The 18,298-nt window shown below is 35.3% G+C and overlaps 2 protein-coding genes across 4 annotated transcripts; one reads left to right on the top strand and one right to left on the bottom strand.

Moving 5' to 3' along the window:
* The first annotated feature begins 719 nt into the window (after positions 1 to 719).
* Positions 720 to 7,932, top strand: LOC145209143 (5'-AMP-activated protein kinase catalytic subunit alpha-2-like). The gene is made up of 11 exons (XM_080079395.1): positions 720 to 862; positions 1,264 to 1,661; positions 2,229 to 2,411; positions 2,705 to 2,895; positions 3,327 to 3,461; positions 3,603 to 3,710; positions 4,061 to 4,202; positions 4,520 to 4,638; positions 4,990 to 5,103; positions 6,011 to 6,158; positions 6,650 to 7,932. Exons 2-11 carry the CDS (start codon positions 1,265 to 1,267, stop codon positions 6,787 to 6,789), a joined length of 1,677 nt encoding a protein of 558 aa, XP_079935521.1. The 5' UTR covers positions 720 to 862; position 1,264; the 3' UTR covers positions 6,790 to 7,932.
* A 480-nt stretch (positions 7,933 to 8,412) lies between these two features.
* Positions 8,413 to 18,298, bottom strand: LOC145209149 (protein NDRG3-like). Of its 3 annotated transcripts, none has more exons than XM_080079402.1 (13): positions 18,118 to 18,297; positions 16,896 to 17,022; positions 16,300 to 16,420; positions 16,115 to 16,177; positions 15,813 to 15,873; positions 15,491 to 15,577; positions 14,884 to 14,940; positions 14,702 to 14,808; positions 13,947 to 14,109; positions 13,186 to 13,273; positions 11,727 to 11,753; positions 10,402 to 10,506; positions 8,413 to 9,486 (listed from the first exon to the last, which is right to left on the bottom strand). In XM_080079402.1, exons 1-13 carry the CDS (start codon positions 18,202 to 18,204, stop codon positions 9,398 to 9,400), a joined length of 1,182 nt encoding a protein of 393 aa, XP_079935528.1. In that variant the 5' UTR covers positions 18,205 to 18,297; the 3' UTR covers positions 8,413 to 9,397. The 3 variants fall into 3 exon arrangements, with proteins under 3 accessions (XP_079935528.1, XP_079935529.1, XP_079935531.1); XM_080079405.1 differs by having other exon boundaries at positions 9,421 to 9,486; positions 11,717 to 11,753; positions 18,118 to 18,298; XM_080079403.1 differs by lacking the exon at positions 11,727 to 11,753.

The following is an 18,298-nucleotide window of genomic DNA, read 5'->3' as shown; positions in this document are numbered from 1 at the left end:
AAGACATTAATCTATTGTAAATAATATTTAAAAAGTTACTGTATCTGAACATTAAAAGAGCAACCAATTTTGCTTTACTGGTTCAGTGATTGCTTTAAAACAAAGATAGAAAATTTATGATCTCCTTTAACAAAGCATTTTGGGGCAAACCAATGGGAATTAAAAAAATAACAAAAACAAAATACATCAGATGCAGCAAAACTCTAACAAAAAACAAATGCTAGTATATTGCAACACAGTCTACAAGTACGAAGTAATTTAAAAAACTATGTGTGACTGTTCCGCCACACAAGCATATGCAAACAAACAACAATGCTTTTGCAAAACAAACTAATCAATAATAATACAAAAATCACAAATGAAAACAAAAACCAACAGACCTGAAACAATGGGCAGTCAGCAAAAGTGATAACACTTATCTAACAAATGGTAAAGGCTATAAGACCCTAAAAGTTTCGTTTCCACTGTTATTATTACACACACCACACATTTATTACAATTATTGCAAAAAACAACATTGTACCACGTAAGGAGAAAGTTACAATGGCAGGTTTACGCATGGCTGCACAAGTGTCTACAAAGTATTTTGCATCTTATATTAAAACAAATGTATAGAAAACCGTAATTACCATGGACAAAATTGCATAACTGTATTGTACCCTGGAATTTCATGTCATGCAAATATGCTTACGTGCAAAATTTCATATTTTTTTCTATCACGCCTCGATGATTTGCGTTGTGTGTGTTTGTGTCAGGTGACTTGCCTTGTGTTTGTTTTGTCATCCCAGTTTTGTAAAATTCGTGTCTTACTTTCGCATCGTTTGGTAAAGAAGACGCAATTTGCAAACACAGGCTATTTTAGGTATTGTGTTCGTCATTCTTGTCTACGATACCTGTTAATTCTGGGCTCATGTAATTACCGACGTTTTGTTACGTCAAAGGTCAAACACGTCAGCTTAGCTTACAGCATGGAGTTTGTTATCGTTCATATCTGTTGCAAATGTTGTTAAGTATTTTATTTCTTTACAATAATAACTATGCCGTTATTGAGTGCAATAGTGAAGCATACCAATTGTCAAAATACATGCATATTGCAGATGCAAACGTATTTTGTCAATTGAATTCAGTGTGCAAATAAAAATGTTTGTTTTGTACATAGAAAGTTTAATTTATTACATGGAAGTCGTTTGTTGTTAGTCTCATCTTTTTTTTACTTGTTTAAATTAATCAAATTATCTACAAAAAACTTATTTTGGTTTGCAGAATGGCATACCAATCAGGGGAAAACAGACAGAGCATAGTGCAAACTGGGGCAATTAAGATTGGGCATTATGTGCTCGGAGAAACGTTGGGCGTTGGAACATTTGGCAAAGTTAAGATCGCGACACATCAAATCACTGGCTACCGAGTTGCAGTAAAAGTTCTCAATCGTCAAAAAATCAAGTCTCTCGATGTCGTTAGCAAGCTGAAACGTGAAATCCAGAACCTCAAGTTATTCAGACATCCTCATATTATAAAGCTTTACCAAGTGATATGCACACCAACGGATATTTTCATGGTAATGGAATATGTTCCTGGTGGAGAGCTGTTTGATTACATTGTCAAGCATGGAAAATTGAGGGAAAGTGAAGCACGAAAGTTTTTCCAGCAAATTATTTCAGGTACTTAAATTTAAGATGTTGACACAAGTTTGATTGTGTTAAAAATTTTCCAGTGAAACTATTTGTTTAAAATAAGTCAGTTAACTGAACATGATTGTTTTAAAACATGCTTAATATGAGAAAAGCTTGTTAAATTGATGATATAGTGGTCACAAGATATTTGTGAAAGTTTCTCTCAAACATATATACTCTGTAGATTAAAAAAGACACAAAGTTATAAGTTGCTTTCCGGCATCATATTTTATACTCTAAACCAGGGGTGTGCAACATTTTTCGTTGGTGGGTCGTATAACTTATTTCGGACCTCAAGCAAGGGCCACATAACTTTTTTCCGTGTGCACAATAAATTCGAAGTTCTTCAAAAAGCATCAACAAATTTGTTTTCTACAACATACAGAGTTTCAGCACAACACTGGCTTTCGCAACAAAATGTGTGTTGGTGGGGGCCACACTAAATAGTTTGGCGGGCCGGGCCGGGCCGGGCTGTGGCCCACGGACCTTATGTTGCATGCCGCTGTTCTAAACAACCTTTTTTTTAGTGCCCTGTTTAAAACTTTTATGTCACAGGGGTAGACTATTGCCATCGACACAAAGTCGTACATCGGGACTTAAAACCAGAGAACTTGTTGTTGGATGCTAGGAGCAATGTTAGGATTGCTGATTTTGGACTTTCAAATATGATGTCTGATGGAGAGTTTTTGAAAACAAGCTGTGGTTCACCTAATTATGCCGCACCAGAGGTAGTGTCAGGTAAGATAGGGAATTCTATTTACGCCTCATAATATAAGCTACTTTAAATAAATGTCAGTAATTTTGATGTGGTTTGGCTATGACTTATTAAAAAAGTGTGTTCTAAAATGAATGTTGAAATGTCTGCAAGGAATGTATTTATGTATATTAAACAAATTGTTTTGGCAGCTTTGTTTTTGTGTTGTAAGTTTTTTGTAAAACTTTTTTTTGTATTTGTTTAATGGTTCTTTAATCACTTACGAGTGGATAAACCTTGTTTGAAATTGTTTTGTCAAAACACATTGAACTTTTAGGAAAACTGTATGCTGGACCTGAAGTGGATGTATGGAGCTGTGGTGTAATCTTGTATGCACTGCTCTGTGGCACATTGCCGTTTGACGATGAACACATTCCAACCCTGTTCAGAAAGATTAGCAGTGGAGTATTTGAAATTCCTCAATACCTAGACTGCAATGCTGCCAAATTGATTCAACACATGCTAAAAGTAAATATTGATTTTTGTTTAAATAGCATTTAGTTTTGAATACTTGTTTCAAAGTTTTGTATTGTTGGAAATGCAAAATTGTAAGTAAAGTAAATGTTGGATGTGTTTTGTAAATGTGGGAAGTATATATTTCATGTCATCTGATAAACTTCCTGCAACTGGAAGTGATTTGTCACGGGTCCCCTTCCCGGAAGGGAACCTACTTTGATTTCACTTGGTTTGTGTTATGCAGTACCCCATATTATTCCTCCGGGTGTTTTAACTGCTATCCAAAACCAATTGGAGTTGTAAGCTTTACAATTTAATTTTTGAATAGTAGCACAACCAAAATTCATGCCCATGACTGTTTGGAGAAACCTTAAACTACATTTCATTTGTAAATACTTAATGTTGTTTACTAGTTAACTTTTACTTTTCATGATTTTTTGCAGGTAAACCCAATGAAGAGAGCTACCATTACTGAAATTCGTCAGTACGACTGGTTTAAGGTGGATCTGCCTAGCTACCTCTTTCCAGATGATGCTGGGTCAGATAGCAACGCTGTAAATGAAGATGCTCTGCAAGAGGTAGACCAATGCCATCTCTTTTTGTTTGTGCAATGTTGCTGCATTTCTTCACTTCAACTATGTATTCTAAAACTCAGCATGTAATTTCAGTAAGATTGTAACATCAAACAAATTTGTAATGTAACATATGGTTTTGTAAAGGTTTGCAGAAAGTTTGGGGTTAAAGAAGAGGAGGTTACTCATGCATTGGCTCACAAACCTCCACATGATCCACTGAATGTTGCATATCACTTGATTATTGACAACAAGGTATGAGTGATATCTCAAAATGATCATTTTAGTACATGTACCATTAGTTTTGTTTTTTTGATTTTCGTTTACCATGAAATGCCCATGTGTAGTTTCATTATGTATATGTTTGTTTGTGCTATGTTAAAAATTGTGAAGAATTTGACATTTGTCAAGCTTACAATACACTAATAAGTTATAACTTTTTCATGGTCTTTCTGCTACTGCAGTGTGGTTTATGGGTCTGTTTGTGGTAATATACATGATAAAACTAACATTTTAGTATAAGACCCTAAAAATGAATAATATTGTGATACAATATTGGAGGTAACAGATTCACTTGATCATTTTTAAACATGCATATTTTCCAGATCATCTACAACCAAGCTCAAGATTTCTTTCTGGCATCAAGCCCACCTGCATCTGGACTCACTGGTTTTGGTTTTGCACAATTTGCGAGCCGACCACATCCAGAAAGGATCGCACCAATGCTCGACCATGCTGACTTAAGAGGTAACAACCAAATTTCTGCTTAGTTTCTCCTGCTGCTTAGTGCTTACAAATTTGCTTGATCATACCTATAAGCTGTAGTTGTGTGGCCCATGCTTTATGCTAACTCATTAACATGTTTACAGCACAAACAACTTAGTTTCAATAAGAACTACATGATGCCCAGTTTTTCGTTGAATACATTATGCCCAGTTTTTTGTCATAAATGTATGCACATGAGGAAAAATGTGACTGTGTACTAAAACAAAACTGTTATTCATGCAATTGTAACTTATGGATTGTGTAAGCTGGCAAGTAAACCACTTTTTATCATTTTCAAGAAGCGCAACCTCCAACACCAGGTTCTCTGAAGACAGGAAAGAGGGTTGCTCCTCTGAAACGTGCCAAATGGCATCTTGGAATTCGCTCCCAGAGCAGGCCAAGAGACATTATGTTTGAGGTTAGTTTGGCATGAAGTTAGGGCACACTTAATATGTGTTTTTAAAAATAACTGCTAAGGAATGATAAGATAGGGCTTAATTTGACTAACTCAAGTTGAAATACTTGTGTAAGTCATATTCCAACTTACAGGGTGTGAAAATGTTAAAAAAATTGAATTTACAAACTAATTGATATAAACCATAGGAAAAAAATGTCTATGAAGCAAATTGTCTAAACCCTGAATTAAAGTTTTTGTCATATGAACCAGCTTGTATGTTTCTTACCGTTTTTTTTTACTATAAGTTTTTTTTATTTCAGGACAAATACAATATAAGTATTATTAGGTATCTTATTCTGTACTTTTGTGCAGGTCTTTAAGGCCATGAAACGTCTTGGTTACGAATGGAAGGTGGTATCACCATTTCATGTACGTGTACGACGAGTGAATCCTGTTACTAAGCATATTAACAAGATGAGCTTGCAGGTAAACACAATCCTGTTTTTGTGTGTGGCTAATGTGTGCTGACCATATACTTGTGTTTGATTTGGCCCATTCTCATATAAAATGACAAGTGGACTTATTGGAACTTGCCTTTGGATGTGCTGTTATATTAATCCCCCATTATGAATTCCTGGCTATGGTGTACTGGTGAACATAGGATTGACATTGTTTTGACCAAGCATTTGTTTTGTAACATTTGTTTTAGACTTCTGTTTGCGCAAGAGTGTGAAAGAAATTATGTTGACAAAAATGCAAAATAGCCTTCTGTTTTTTTTCACTTGGTTGGTCAAGCAAGTGTACGAAATCTCTTATATTAAGATAGACAGTTTTTTGGTTGTACCCTAAAACTTCTGCCCCCCAAAGCAGTCAGTTAACCAAAAGGCTCAGTGGTTGGATTCAGCTAGTTCGCACCGGTTCTATACAACCGTCTCACGAAAAAACAGCGATATTATTCAAGAAATTAGCAACATGTCCAACTATAATAAAGTCCATGATATGTTTTGTTTCGATCTGAAAATATTAAATTACATGCTAATAATGATAAAGAAACACATTTACCCAGTGGTGGGATTCAGCTAGTTCGCACCGGTTCTATAGAACCGTATCACTGAATTTAATGAGATCAGCAAACCGGTTATCATTACTGGTTACTGTCAATGGACTTTTTGTAACAGAACCGGCTGAAAAATATGACTTTTGTGATAGAACCAGCTGACAAAACATTTGAATCCCACCACTGCTTAGGCTGCCCAAAGATGAAATTTGATTTAAAAAATGAACTTATCTTTATTACTACATACACGAACTGATCATTTATTGGCTTGGTGCTTTTATGTACACATATAGTTTGACCATTGATGCACCTGAATACACTATCCTTTTTTTGCAGCTCTATCAAGTTGACTATCGAAGCTACCTTCTCGACTTCAGCAGTTTATCTGAAGATGCACAAAACCAGTTACTAGACACATCCACTGGAGTTCTAAGCCGATCAACTCAGGATAGCTGGGATCCAATCCTGGGCTTACCGATGGAGGGTAAATATCTTTTCTAGCAACACTCAAGTTTTAGCAGTAAATATATTAGCCCTGCATAGAAAAGGATTTTTTTTTATCCCAGCATGCTCTTGTTCCCAAAAGCAAATTATATAACTTTTCCAAGTTGTTGCTACAGTTTCACTAAATGTTACCTTGTCAGCATACTTAAAAAAAGGTACAGCGATAACTGGAAGTTGAAAATTGTTGCATGAAAAAGCAATAACTGTCACATGTGAAATACGAAAGTAATTAGAACATTTGAGCCAGTCTTGTGCTTTCGCTGAGCAATGTAATATACATTTCATTGCTGTAGTGGAATGTCCAGTGCTTTTGCAAATACTGCCACAAATTAAACTACCTGGCTATTTTAAATTCTGTTCTGTTTGATGCAAACAATAAGCATAGTTCATTAACCGAAGCAAAACAGAATTATGCCTTTTTACCTCTTTTTAAACCTGCCTAACAGTTGACTCTTTTTATCGTTTTTGTAGAAGTTTCTGGTCAAATGTTCTCAAAGAGTGTTCCGCTGGGCCAGGCTGGCCGAAATGTGAGTGTAGAATCAGTTGATGTTCACCACACGATGGAGTTCTTCGAGATGTGCTCCAGCCTTATTACTGCCTTGGCAAGATAAGCCGGATGTTTTGTTGTTTTATTTTACGCTGTGCGGTTCAATATTTAGTGAACATGTTGTTTGAATCCTTTTTAATGCTCAAAATGTTTTGCTTAAATAATGCATGTAATTTTATTGAGGAATTTTACAAAAAAAGATCAACCATGAATGTTTAAACTTTTTTGCCCCTTTTTCCAAAGTTTCTGATGATCACAAGTTACAGATATAAAATTATTTCGACAGCAATACTTTTTGTTGTGGGTTATATTGCATTGATGTTAAGTAGTGGTTCTCAACTGGTGGTGCCTGGTGACGTTTTTGGTGGTCCACAGGGCGTTAATTATATTTGGTCGTAAACTGGAAATAGTTGCATATAGTTTATTAAATATTCAGTACAAAAAACCTTATTAAAGTTATTGGCCGTTTATTGTTAGCTGTCAATTGTTTGATATCACTCCTTGAAATTGGGTAGTGAAGAAATATATTGCAAGCCAATATGTTTGTGGCCTTCTTTATCCATACTTAACAATAGACTGGTCCACATTATTCATTTAATTGAACTTGAAGGCCAAAGCCTGAAACGAATTGAGAACCACTGATGTAAAGTTTCATTGTTCCAATTGCGAAGTGAAAAGTTTTTATCCTTTCCATATCTTATAAATTCCTGGCCAGAGATGCACGGGGTAAATAAGCGCCAACTTGTTTTATATTTTGTTTCATCAAGCAAGGTGTCAAGTAACTAATTTTACAGCCAATCATTAGTCATGCAAACACATGAGGTTTTTTTTCTCTTTTTGGATAGTGTCATCTATATATTAACACAGCTTACTGTGGGTGTTACATTTTTAGCTGTAATATCATTGTGCTTTTGAATAAAGACAGATTTATAAATCACAAACTAGATGAGTTTCTGAAATCTTGTTGCTAAGTGAAAATAATTTACAAAACATGTTTTCTGATATTCATGTCTACAACATCATGTTGATCTTTGCCAAAGCACAAACACTAATTATCACGTTATCCACTGTCTGCCCATTCACTTTAACAATGTGGAAAATGATTTGTTCTGATTGTAAATACAATTTGTTTTTTTTGACGGCTTTTTGTGTGCACGTGTTACTTGTTTTCGCTCATACAATAATAAACATCAGAAAAATCTTTGAACCAAGTTTTTCACTGTTTACTTTTGGAAAGTATGGACCTTCTAAACCAGGGCCCAGGGCCCATGGCCTCCCAGGGGGCTGTGTTCCGGGAGGCCATGGGTGTAGGTTTGCCAGAAACACCCACTAAAAGCCATTTTCTTTTTAACTTTATTCCCTAATTTAATTGTCTATTTCACATACTATTTGTCTATATTGAGGTTTTTCAAGATTACGGATTCTTGTTTACTCTATTCGACCTGTTTCAAGTCATAATTAGTACCAAATTCCAACACGAGATTGCCATTTACATTTTTAAGGGGGCCTACGAAAGGTTGAGAACCACAGTTTTAAACAAAGGATTCAATGGATCTGTTTATTCAGAGTAATGAAACTTTATAGTAGCATTACTTACCTTCTAAAAGCAGGGCATCAAATATTACTTCAACGTTTGGCTTCACAATAAAAACTTTTCAAATCAGCTTTCAATATGGGGTCAAATCCGTGCAACCCAAACTTGCATTTTATTTGTACAGGTGACATATGACTACGAGCAGTTTCATGTACGAAATAAGGTCGGAACGTAAATACAGATCTACACATATGTGGTGATAATTCATGGACGTTACCAGCAATTTACAGTCAATGCATTTTGTAGCATGTTCACTTTGTCATTTACAGAGGATAGCAAGCTTTTTTGATTTGCTCAGGGGCACTTGCATACAGGATAATTAGTGTTAAAAGGCAATGGAAACATGGCTGGCATTTTCCAACTTTGGTAAATCCATTGACATGGCCATATATCCCATAAAAAACAAAGCTACCGAACCACAAATATCATGCATCAGCCATTTCTGTTTTGTCATTCACCCTGCCACCAAAATGTTTACTTGCTACAAGTATTGGAAATATTTAAACTGTCCCCTTTCTACAATGTCAAGTCGCACAACCTTTCAAAACTAAAAAGAAACAAAACAAAAAGCAAAAAAAACACAACATCACAGAAATTACTTGCGCTGATAGCAACTAATTATGGAAGCAATCACTGAAAAAACACCAACTGCGAGCCATAGAACTTTCAGGAAACTTATTATGGGTACATATTTGCAGAATGAAATGACTGTGTACAGTGTAACCTTGTACTTGTTGTTTCTTCTTGGTAGGAGCAATGATCGAAATATAGGATAGACAATTTATATGAGATGTAAAATGTTTATGTGAATTTCGAAATGTTCTATCACAGCCTAGCCTGTTTTGCAAGTCTAAGTATGCAAGGTCATGCTTTGCAGGGCTTATGATGAGAAAATCACATTCGGCTGTCATTTATTCCATGTCAATTACAGCACTATACTACCAGTATTTGCAACAAACATGTATCTACACAAACACATATCTGGGGGACCAGGTAGCTATAGCGATCGTACAGAATATACGCATAAAACAACCAAGGCAGTCACATATTGGAGGGGTTACCCTTAAGGTCAAAACATTTAGCAGACAGCTTCAGAAACCAGGTGTGTCTTGTCAGTTTGAGCCAATGGTTTTTCGCCATTGATAGGCTGATGTGTTGGAGAAGCACCTAAAAAGTTGAAATTAAGTAAAGCGAACATTCAGCCAAAAGGGTGGAAGTTAGGTTTGATACTGAGTTGAAATGAATAAACAAAAATACAAATTTATTAGAGCACATTTTAACACAAATGCCTATTATTCTAGTTAACATCATATTGAAAACTACTATTTCTTGAAAACATTGTTTTTAGATGAACCAGAATCTATGCAAATGACTATAAACTTTATACCTGTGCTCACAATCTTTGCATGGAATCCACTATGCAATCTGCACTCACTACGTTTTTAGTCGTTATTTTACTGTTCAGCCCTGATTGACTACTGACACTACTTGTACAAGGTTGTTGCTGCTTTCCTGTAAGAAATCCAAGATGAACATATACACTCTATATACTATTGTTGGTGAATATAGTAAACCTCGGTAAAAGCAGATTCGGATCTTCGCTTAATTCAGACAAAACTCGGGGTACAAATGATTTTAATGTGCTAAGGCTTGAACTAATCTACATCAGTTAACCTGGATCTTCGCCTAATTCGGACAGATTTTTTGGGTCAAACGCGTCGGGATGAATATAGGTTTACTGGATATGTGTGATAAGTGCATTATAAGACTGGTGCCACTTACTGAACTGATCTGACCTGAATGGTTACATAACTGACTAAAAATTTGAAAAAACCTTATGTCCCTAAAACAGTTTGACAGCACAGTAGTACATATCGAATAAGTGAACTTCTGAATACATGCCAGTACAATCTATAAAACTGATTGTCTGATTTTGCAAATTCATCATTAAGGATACTAAAGTTTCCAGTAACATTTTATCAAACTGAATTTAATCACTTTAATCAACTTCATTCTGCCACAATACTGACTAAATCGCTGTGGGATAGTAAGCAAGAGATGTCATTAACAGCAACAACATACCTGTGGAGTCAGATGAAAGAGTACGGATCCTCTTGTGATCGCCATCACCCGAGCTTGATGAAATTGTCCTGGATCTTGCCAGACGTGTCATCATCACGCCAGGAACTTAACAAGATCAAGTTTGTTTTATTTTCACAATCAACTTTATTCATGTTACATCAATAAATAGTCCACACCATTCAAAACCTTGGCCTATAACTTTACAATCAAAATCTTAAACTATTTTTGGTTTGTGCTTCACAGTATGGGCTGAGACCATATAGCAGTGATTCTCAAACTGTGTGCCGTAAGAGATTTGCAAGTGTGGCATGAAATATTTGCTATTGTATAGTGCAAAAAATTTCACGTGTTTTAGGCAGTGTTTTATACCGGAACGGAATGGAACGTTATACCGGAACGAAATAAATAATTCTTGGCTCAAATACCGGAACGAAATACCGAAATAAAAAATATTTAAGATATCGGAACGGAATGAAATACTGTTATTTTTTATTCCGGTATTTCGTTCTGGACATTTATCATGAAACAATTGCTGAAAATTTCGCGCCGTTGAACTATAATAAAAATTGAAGCTCCACAATTTACATCCGTTTGACCATCATTGACAAATGTTATGTGACGTAACAACTACCGACAATAATCGTTGAACTTTTTTCTTTTTCGCTTAATAGTTGTAAAGACCACAAAGAAATGTTCTTTTGTTAAAACCGAAATACTGAAAAATAGCGTTATAAATTTTTTTTCGGTCAGAACGAATAACGTTATTTGGTTTCGTTCCGGTATGGAACACTGGTTTTAGGACCTGATGACAAAATACAAGCATGCGTAACAATGTTTAAGGCGCTGCATACTTGAAAAGTTTGATAACCACTGCCATATAGAGTAGGTTGTTGTAAGGTGGTTGGTTGGGTCCCCCTCTTGTTATGTTGTAAAATAAGATAGGTAGCATGCACTTATACAATACACCAGCTTATGTTTATGTGATCAGCCTACAATTAATCAAAAAAGTGGGAACATGGATAAATGTCTAGGAACCTGTTAACTAATGTCTTCTACACAGGCTTATTATAGTACATAAAGGTATTCGTTTATCTTTATTGGGCTAAAAGTGAATGTAACCTTTGTTGTGGACAAGGAACCACTGTTGGGCATTTGTCAAAATATACATTTACTAAACACCAGCAAAACTACATAAAAATGGACATTGAGTAAAAAATTCGAGCACATTGGTACTTGGTAGTACAATCAATACAGACAGTGGTGAAACATCAACAAACACAAGATGCAAAGTCAAACACATTTACAATCTCAATACCGATGTTTACCTGTTCCCCTCATTGGAAAACGAACAGCTTTAAAGGATAAAAATATATGATGTAAACTAAACTGCCAACACTCCCACCAACTGTACTTGGCAGCAATTTGATTTACTGTTTACAATATCAATAGCAGAAGTTAAAATATGTGACAATTTGAACATGCTGAACCGAATTCGTTGTACTGTTTAGGGAGGACAAGTTTCATGAGATCTTTAACCCATCCTGTGTGCAGACAAATACAGCATCTTATCCAGTTTTGGTGTGTTTGATTTATGATTTACTGCAAAAACTGTATTTTTATAGCATCTGGTGCATCTTAAAGCAGTTACAAACAGCAAATTTGCTAGTACACCTAAGAAGGCCTAATTTTTTTCCACAGATTGATGTTTGTGTTAGGCTTTATATGTTAAATTTAAGTAAATATGTCATAAAAGGATAACCAACTAAATTGTGTCTAATTTAACTGAAATGTGTCTAACTTAACCAACCCAATTAATTGATTAAAATTAGTACAGCTTCGAAAAACATTTTAGAAGACTACAGAAAAACTACACGTACAAGTCGTAATTATTTCACTGAAACATTAAACCAGCCATTGTTGAAAAATGGAAAAATAGGGCAGTGTGCTTACGGACCCATATTTGTAATTTTACATTTACAAAATTGGATAAGTAAACTGATGTGGTTTCCTGAAGTCAAAAATCAGGGCACTAATTTCCTGTGAATATTCAATAACTTAATGTAGTAGAAGAGGGCAGTACAAAGGGTGACCTATTTTATTGTCTGGCAAAATTAGGTCTTATGTCTAGACATACTGATTTTTGTCTGAGGCTCACTAGACAGATACTTCCAAATCCTAAGGTTGGTACATTATAGAGCAAACAAATGGTTTTTAAATGGGGCATCACAACCTATAGCCATGTCTTTATAGCCAGATAGGCAAAATAGCCTTTAGGCTACATGAGACTTTTTTGGCCCAACAAGTGCAGCGTTTATTGTGGATAAATGTCAATATATTTCCAATGCCCCAAGTCTTAAGCCTAGGGATAACATTACAAACAACATAGTAGACTTCATAAGGGCCAAGAAATAGAATGAATGTCAGTTAAACAACATTCTGTAATAAGATGTATGCAGTGCATGACTTTATGCAAAAGTGTAGTACATTTAGGCTTCATATAAGTTAAAACTATGGACCTGGTCCATTAAACTCACTTTCAAAAATCATGTGTAGCTATTAGCCCATAGCCTAATCAGAAGTGAAGATGGTGCATTAGTGACTGTGCATTCTTAACTCTATAGTAGAGATGTTAATGAATATGTACAGCTCATGCCATTTAGAAGTGTGCAATTATAACTGTGGTCGTGTTATGCTTTGAACAATACCCTTGCAATGTACAGCATACAATATTTATGTGAGTGTATGTTGCCAACAGGCTTATAAATTTCATGCACAAGAACTTACTGTGGCCAAGACCCTGCAAAAAGTAAGTGATGGACTCGGCCACTTTGAAGATTTGTTCCTCCAAAATCATACCACCAGCATCTGCCATCTATATACAAGGATATATGTTTTAATACATCAGTTATATTGCGCTTAAAGAAAATAATTTTTAAGTGTCACCTTGTAATACAAATACAATAATATTTTATTTTAGGCATTTAACTCTATTTTAAAAGTACATTGCTATGAGTTTTCCAAATTAAGCAATTAATTACACAAAAAGCGACCCAAATAATTTTACAATGTTTTAAAGAGCTTAAGTTTAACAAGCATATTTTAGCTTTTTTTACAATTTGGACACATGCAAAAAATGTTCACTGTATTTAATAGTTTGAACTAGAAGATCAACAGGTTGACACACTACAGTCCATCTATGAGGGCAAGTGGTAGAAAAGAGTTTTTTACTTAAAGCAAACCCAACACCTCAGAAAATGCCTATTTGATTTACATATTAAGTGTGTTCATGTTTGTACAAATCGTTTGCAACACCCAAGTTTTAAACTTCTTGCCTTTAGCTTGAACAATTTCCAACAAGGCAAAGTTATGAATAAAATTGCACACAGCCCATAATCAAACAGCCTAAACTTGGCATAAAAAGCAGAAGTAGCTTCCTAAAATAGTTTTATCAGAACTGTGTATGGAGCACTTCAAAATTGTTTGATTTTAACACAGCATAGGCACCCTCAAGTCTAACCCAAGAAGGGAAAGTTTAAGGTTTTTACCTTCAAGAATGTGGTTTTCTTTGGGTTAAGTCTTGAATTGAGCTCAACAGCATCATCAACAAATGGGGAAAGGTCACCGACAAGTATGATCGTTTGGCAAGATAGAGTGGTCTTGTCAATGAGTTGTGGATCGGGTGATCTAACCAGGCTTACCTCAGCACGTCTTTTTGAAAAACATTATATTAAACTCTTAAAAAAACTCTATGCTTCTCATGAAAACAAATTAAGATTTGTATGTTTGTTTGAAAGTGGTTTGGCATTAAAATGGTGCTTGGCTATTGTCTACAACAGTGGTTTCCAACTGAGACGAAACTGGAGGGGAAAGAATTACATTTATTTTTTGTGATTTGTAGGGCTGCTGTTACGCTCTGGAAATGGCCTGTGAAGTTGATAAAAGATCAATTTTAAATGATCTTTTTTTGGTTTAGCTTTTGCTATGTAGCATATTAGGGAGTAATGAAAACGTTTTGGGTTAGGGAGAAATTCGTCGACAAGTCACTGGTCTGAAACATTTATTTTGCTTTAATTTGCTTCCTTGTGGGAACACAGGAATACATTGGAAATCACTGACTTTAACAAACCCACACAAGTTTTTTGTTTGAATGGATTTAGGATTTTTTCTTGTTATTTTTTGGAGTTGCTAATTTAATTTTTAGTTGAGAATGAAACATGACAAATACTGCAAATGCCCACAGTAAAATTGCTTATCTATTCAACCAGACAAATAGTGTTGGCTATCACAGGAGCATAAGTACCTATCATACTCCTTCATAAACAAGGACACATTATCAGCGTTCATAAACTGCTTGAAATGCTTGCGGTGGTTGTCCAACAGCTCATGGTTGACAAGCTCAACCTCAGACTGCAAAAGAAAGATTGTTGGTAGACAGAGTGAGATTAGAACACAACCAAGACACCAGAATGATTTATTTTTTACCTTGGTGAAATGATAATTCATGACTTGATCAGTGAATGGAGTAGTAATATTGCTGATCTAAAATACAAAACATCATGGCTTAAAATTGGCCATATGCTATTGAAATATTTTTTTAACATAGATTACTTGCATAAGGGCATGACTACAATGTTGAATATCTTGGAAAAAACTTTGTACCGCTGTGTGAGCAGCTCTAAATATGTGACAAGCAGCATGTTGCCTTCTGCAGCATGGACTTGAGAAAATATTAACAGACACAGTCAACATAAGAAAATTTACCTCCTGGGTTATCAGAGTTCTGCCAAAAACACCAACCCACAAGAACCATTATAATCAATACAAGCTGTTGATATTCGATTACTGATTAACTTAGCAAGCCAGCCACACCCCCTACAGACCGAAACCAGCCAACTGCCACACCGGTAACGCCCCCCCTGGGACACAAAACATACCTTCTTGTCGTCAACAAAAAAGGGCAAATATTTAAACCTGTGAGTGTGCAGACACACAGTTTACACCGACAGTGCTTTGTGCAAAAGCAATCTGGACAAAAGGCTAGTTTATTTGTCCAGATCTAGTACTTGAGGTTACTGTCGGTCATAATCACCTTTTCGCCAATCCATGACAAGTTTCCAACTGTGGAAATAGATGGATTGGTGACGATCAAACCTTCAACCATGTTGGGATTCTTCATCTGAGATAAAGACACAAAAAGTTTAGGTACTGAAATTTGAAAAAAATAATTTTGTATTGATCATTTGGGCCCCAATAAAACATGTGTACATAATCTTTACGAACAGAAAACAGTTTGTTTCATCACTTTGCAGTTGACATTGTAATTGATAGTGGTTGATAAAATGTCCAATACATATGCAACATTTGTTATTAGCTTTCTGGCATCATACGTAAATAATACCAAAACCACTTACTGCAAATCTGATAAAAACATTTGCTCCTGCACCACAGCCAACACAGATGGCACTCTTCAGTCTACATAGGAAACATAAATTATTCATACATGCCCAATGCATCAATATAATGAAATGCACTAATCCCTCTATTCACTATAAACCAACAGAACAGTAAAAATTAACTGACAAGCAATTCTGAATGCCCAAGTGTATACCAAAGGACTTTTTTACTGGAAACAATTTTAGAATGGGTCTGCAAAATTTGTGTTGTGAAATATTGTTTGTTAGTCCAAGAAAACATGGATACAAGAAACACATACCCGAAATGAGAAAAGACTGTTGGCAGCATATCTGAAAGATTTTCCATTGATGGATAAACATATCTAAAATACAACGCACCATTACAACAACAAAAATATGTTTGCTTTGGAAAAATACTCAATCACAACTGAAACAGTGATTTTATGACATGGATTCTGTTATTCTTATAATGCTGTTAAATTACCCAGCAGGCAAGGCAGATGCATTTTCCTCTTGTCCTGGGGCATCAATGTGATAAATGCAGTACTTTTGAATCACTGGAGCCATCGGCTCACTGTTCATCAGAGCAGCAAAGTTTGAAACAGCTGAAAAAAAGTATTTATCATGTAAAAATATTGCAAAATACTATGCTTACATACTAAACTGCTAAAATTTGAATCAGCTTTTGGTTTGATAGTTACTAAGGATAGATCCTCAGATATGTAGTATATTACCGATTAATGGCCATTTTGCTATCAGACAGCCGATAAATGGCACATTTGCAATATATTATGTTTGCTTGGCACATCTGTGTCTTGCCTTAGCATTGCCCAGTGACTGATCTTTATCATGGGATGGCATTCCGACATCCATAACTTTAATGCTTTGATGTGGCTTTCGCATTTCAATTTCTACATGTTTGTTTATACACATAGCAAAGCATAACCTTGGAACAACAATTTTTTTTGCTACTTTGTTGCACAATCACTCACATTTTAACCAACATTGGAGTTTTTTGCCAATAAAAAGATATTGGTATCGCCCTTCAAAAACCTATATCAGTCTATCTCTAATACTTACAGTTCAATCCAACATCATGGAATGTAACAATAGAGTGAGATCTTGCCCTATCTCCCTGTACTGTGACATGAAGCTTTGTTGAATGGACAGTATTGGATGCATTGTAGGTGCAATTGATGTAGTTTTCCTGCAAGTAAAAAACCCCTATTAATAGCATACATGACGTATCATAAACAATATACTCTGTTAATGGCATACATGCTGAATCATAAACAATATGTCATAGTGTCTTAACATAAACAAGTGGTAGTGGTAGTATCTTAAGGCTTACATAGGTGGTAGTATCTTTAGGCTTACATAGGCACTTAGAGTATGGGTATATTTGACTTATATATAAAAACAATCAAATCATGTATGTATAACATTGTGTAGTACCTCAATCTCCTGTACTGCCTCTTTTACTACATTAGTATCCACCTGTTCATTTTCTTTGGCCTCATTGCCAAGCATTTGTTTGTAGTTAAAACTCATGTTGCCACACTTTCTTAAAGGAGAACACAAAAAAGCCAAACAGCACTTCCGCAGAGTATAATATACTACTAGTCAATCTGCAGTTTTAAAGCTATAAATTCTTAAAGTATTACTAAGCAAACTGCAATTGACATTTATTGATTGCTTCCTTGTCCTAAGCTCACTAATTGCATTTAGATTTGCCAGCATCAATGTCAATAAAAAACAAAGTTTAGTAAAACCAATGAAAACACCAGGCGCTGGCTAACTGTATACTTTGTCATGCACTAACACTAGATGCACAAACATCCATATCCCATTCGCACATGCCCATGTGTATCACTGCACGACTTATAGATCACTTCCCTTATCACCAACATTAGCACATTGCAACGTCAGGAAGCAACGTAAGTTATATTGCTTGCAAGGTATCAACTGCTCACAGAAAGAGATTTGCAGTTTATTTAATACAGCCGTTTCTAATGGCACTACTGATATTGTAGGGAGCAGGCATGCATGTTCATACAAATGCATGTTGTTTTGTAGCGAGAAAAAACAACAGCTACATGTACCCAATTTTACTGTTTGACGCCCAAATACATTTCCACTTCTTTGCAGTTTCCATGAAATTACATGTTCGTTCATATTTAAAACGCATAAAACATCTATATGCACTGATTTGCAACAAAACATTGTTAACATGTTTTACTTACATATATATTGTTACTTACTCATATGGCAATCGATTTGAATGATTTTTTTAAATGTTTACCTGTGTATTGGAGCCATGTTTGTCCAAAAGTGGATGACTGTCTGCATGTCCTTTGTCCATGTTAATGCTGACTTCCTCAAGATTCATGATGTTTGGCGTTTGCAACAATTTTCAGCACAAAAAAATCACTTTTAACAATATTTTTTGTTTCAAGTTCTGCAAGTACAAAACAACCTTAGGA

This window comes from Phallusia mammillata, chromosome 1 (genome assembly GCF_965637545.1).
Source record: "Phallusia mammillata chromosome 1, kaPhaMamm4.hap1.1, whole genome shotgun sequence".
In the NCBI taxonomy this organism is placed as follows: Eukaryota; Metazoa; Chordata; class Ascidiacea; order Phlebobranchia; family Ascidiidae; genus Phallusia; species Phallusia mammillata.
Note: the sequence above shows the minus strand (reverse complement) of the source record. Positions and strands in the feature narration are given on the sequence as shown.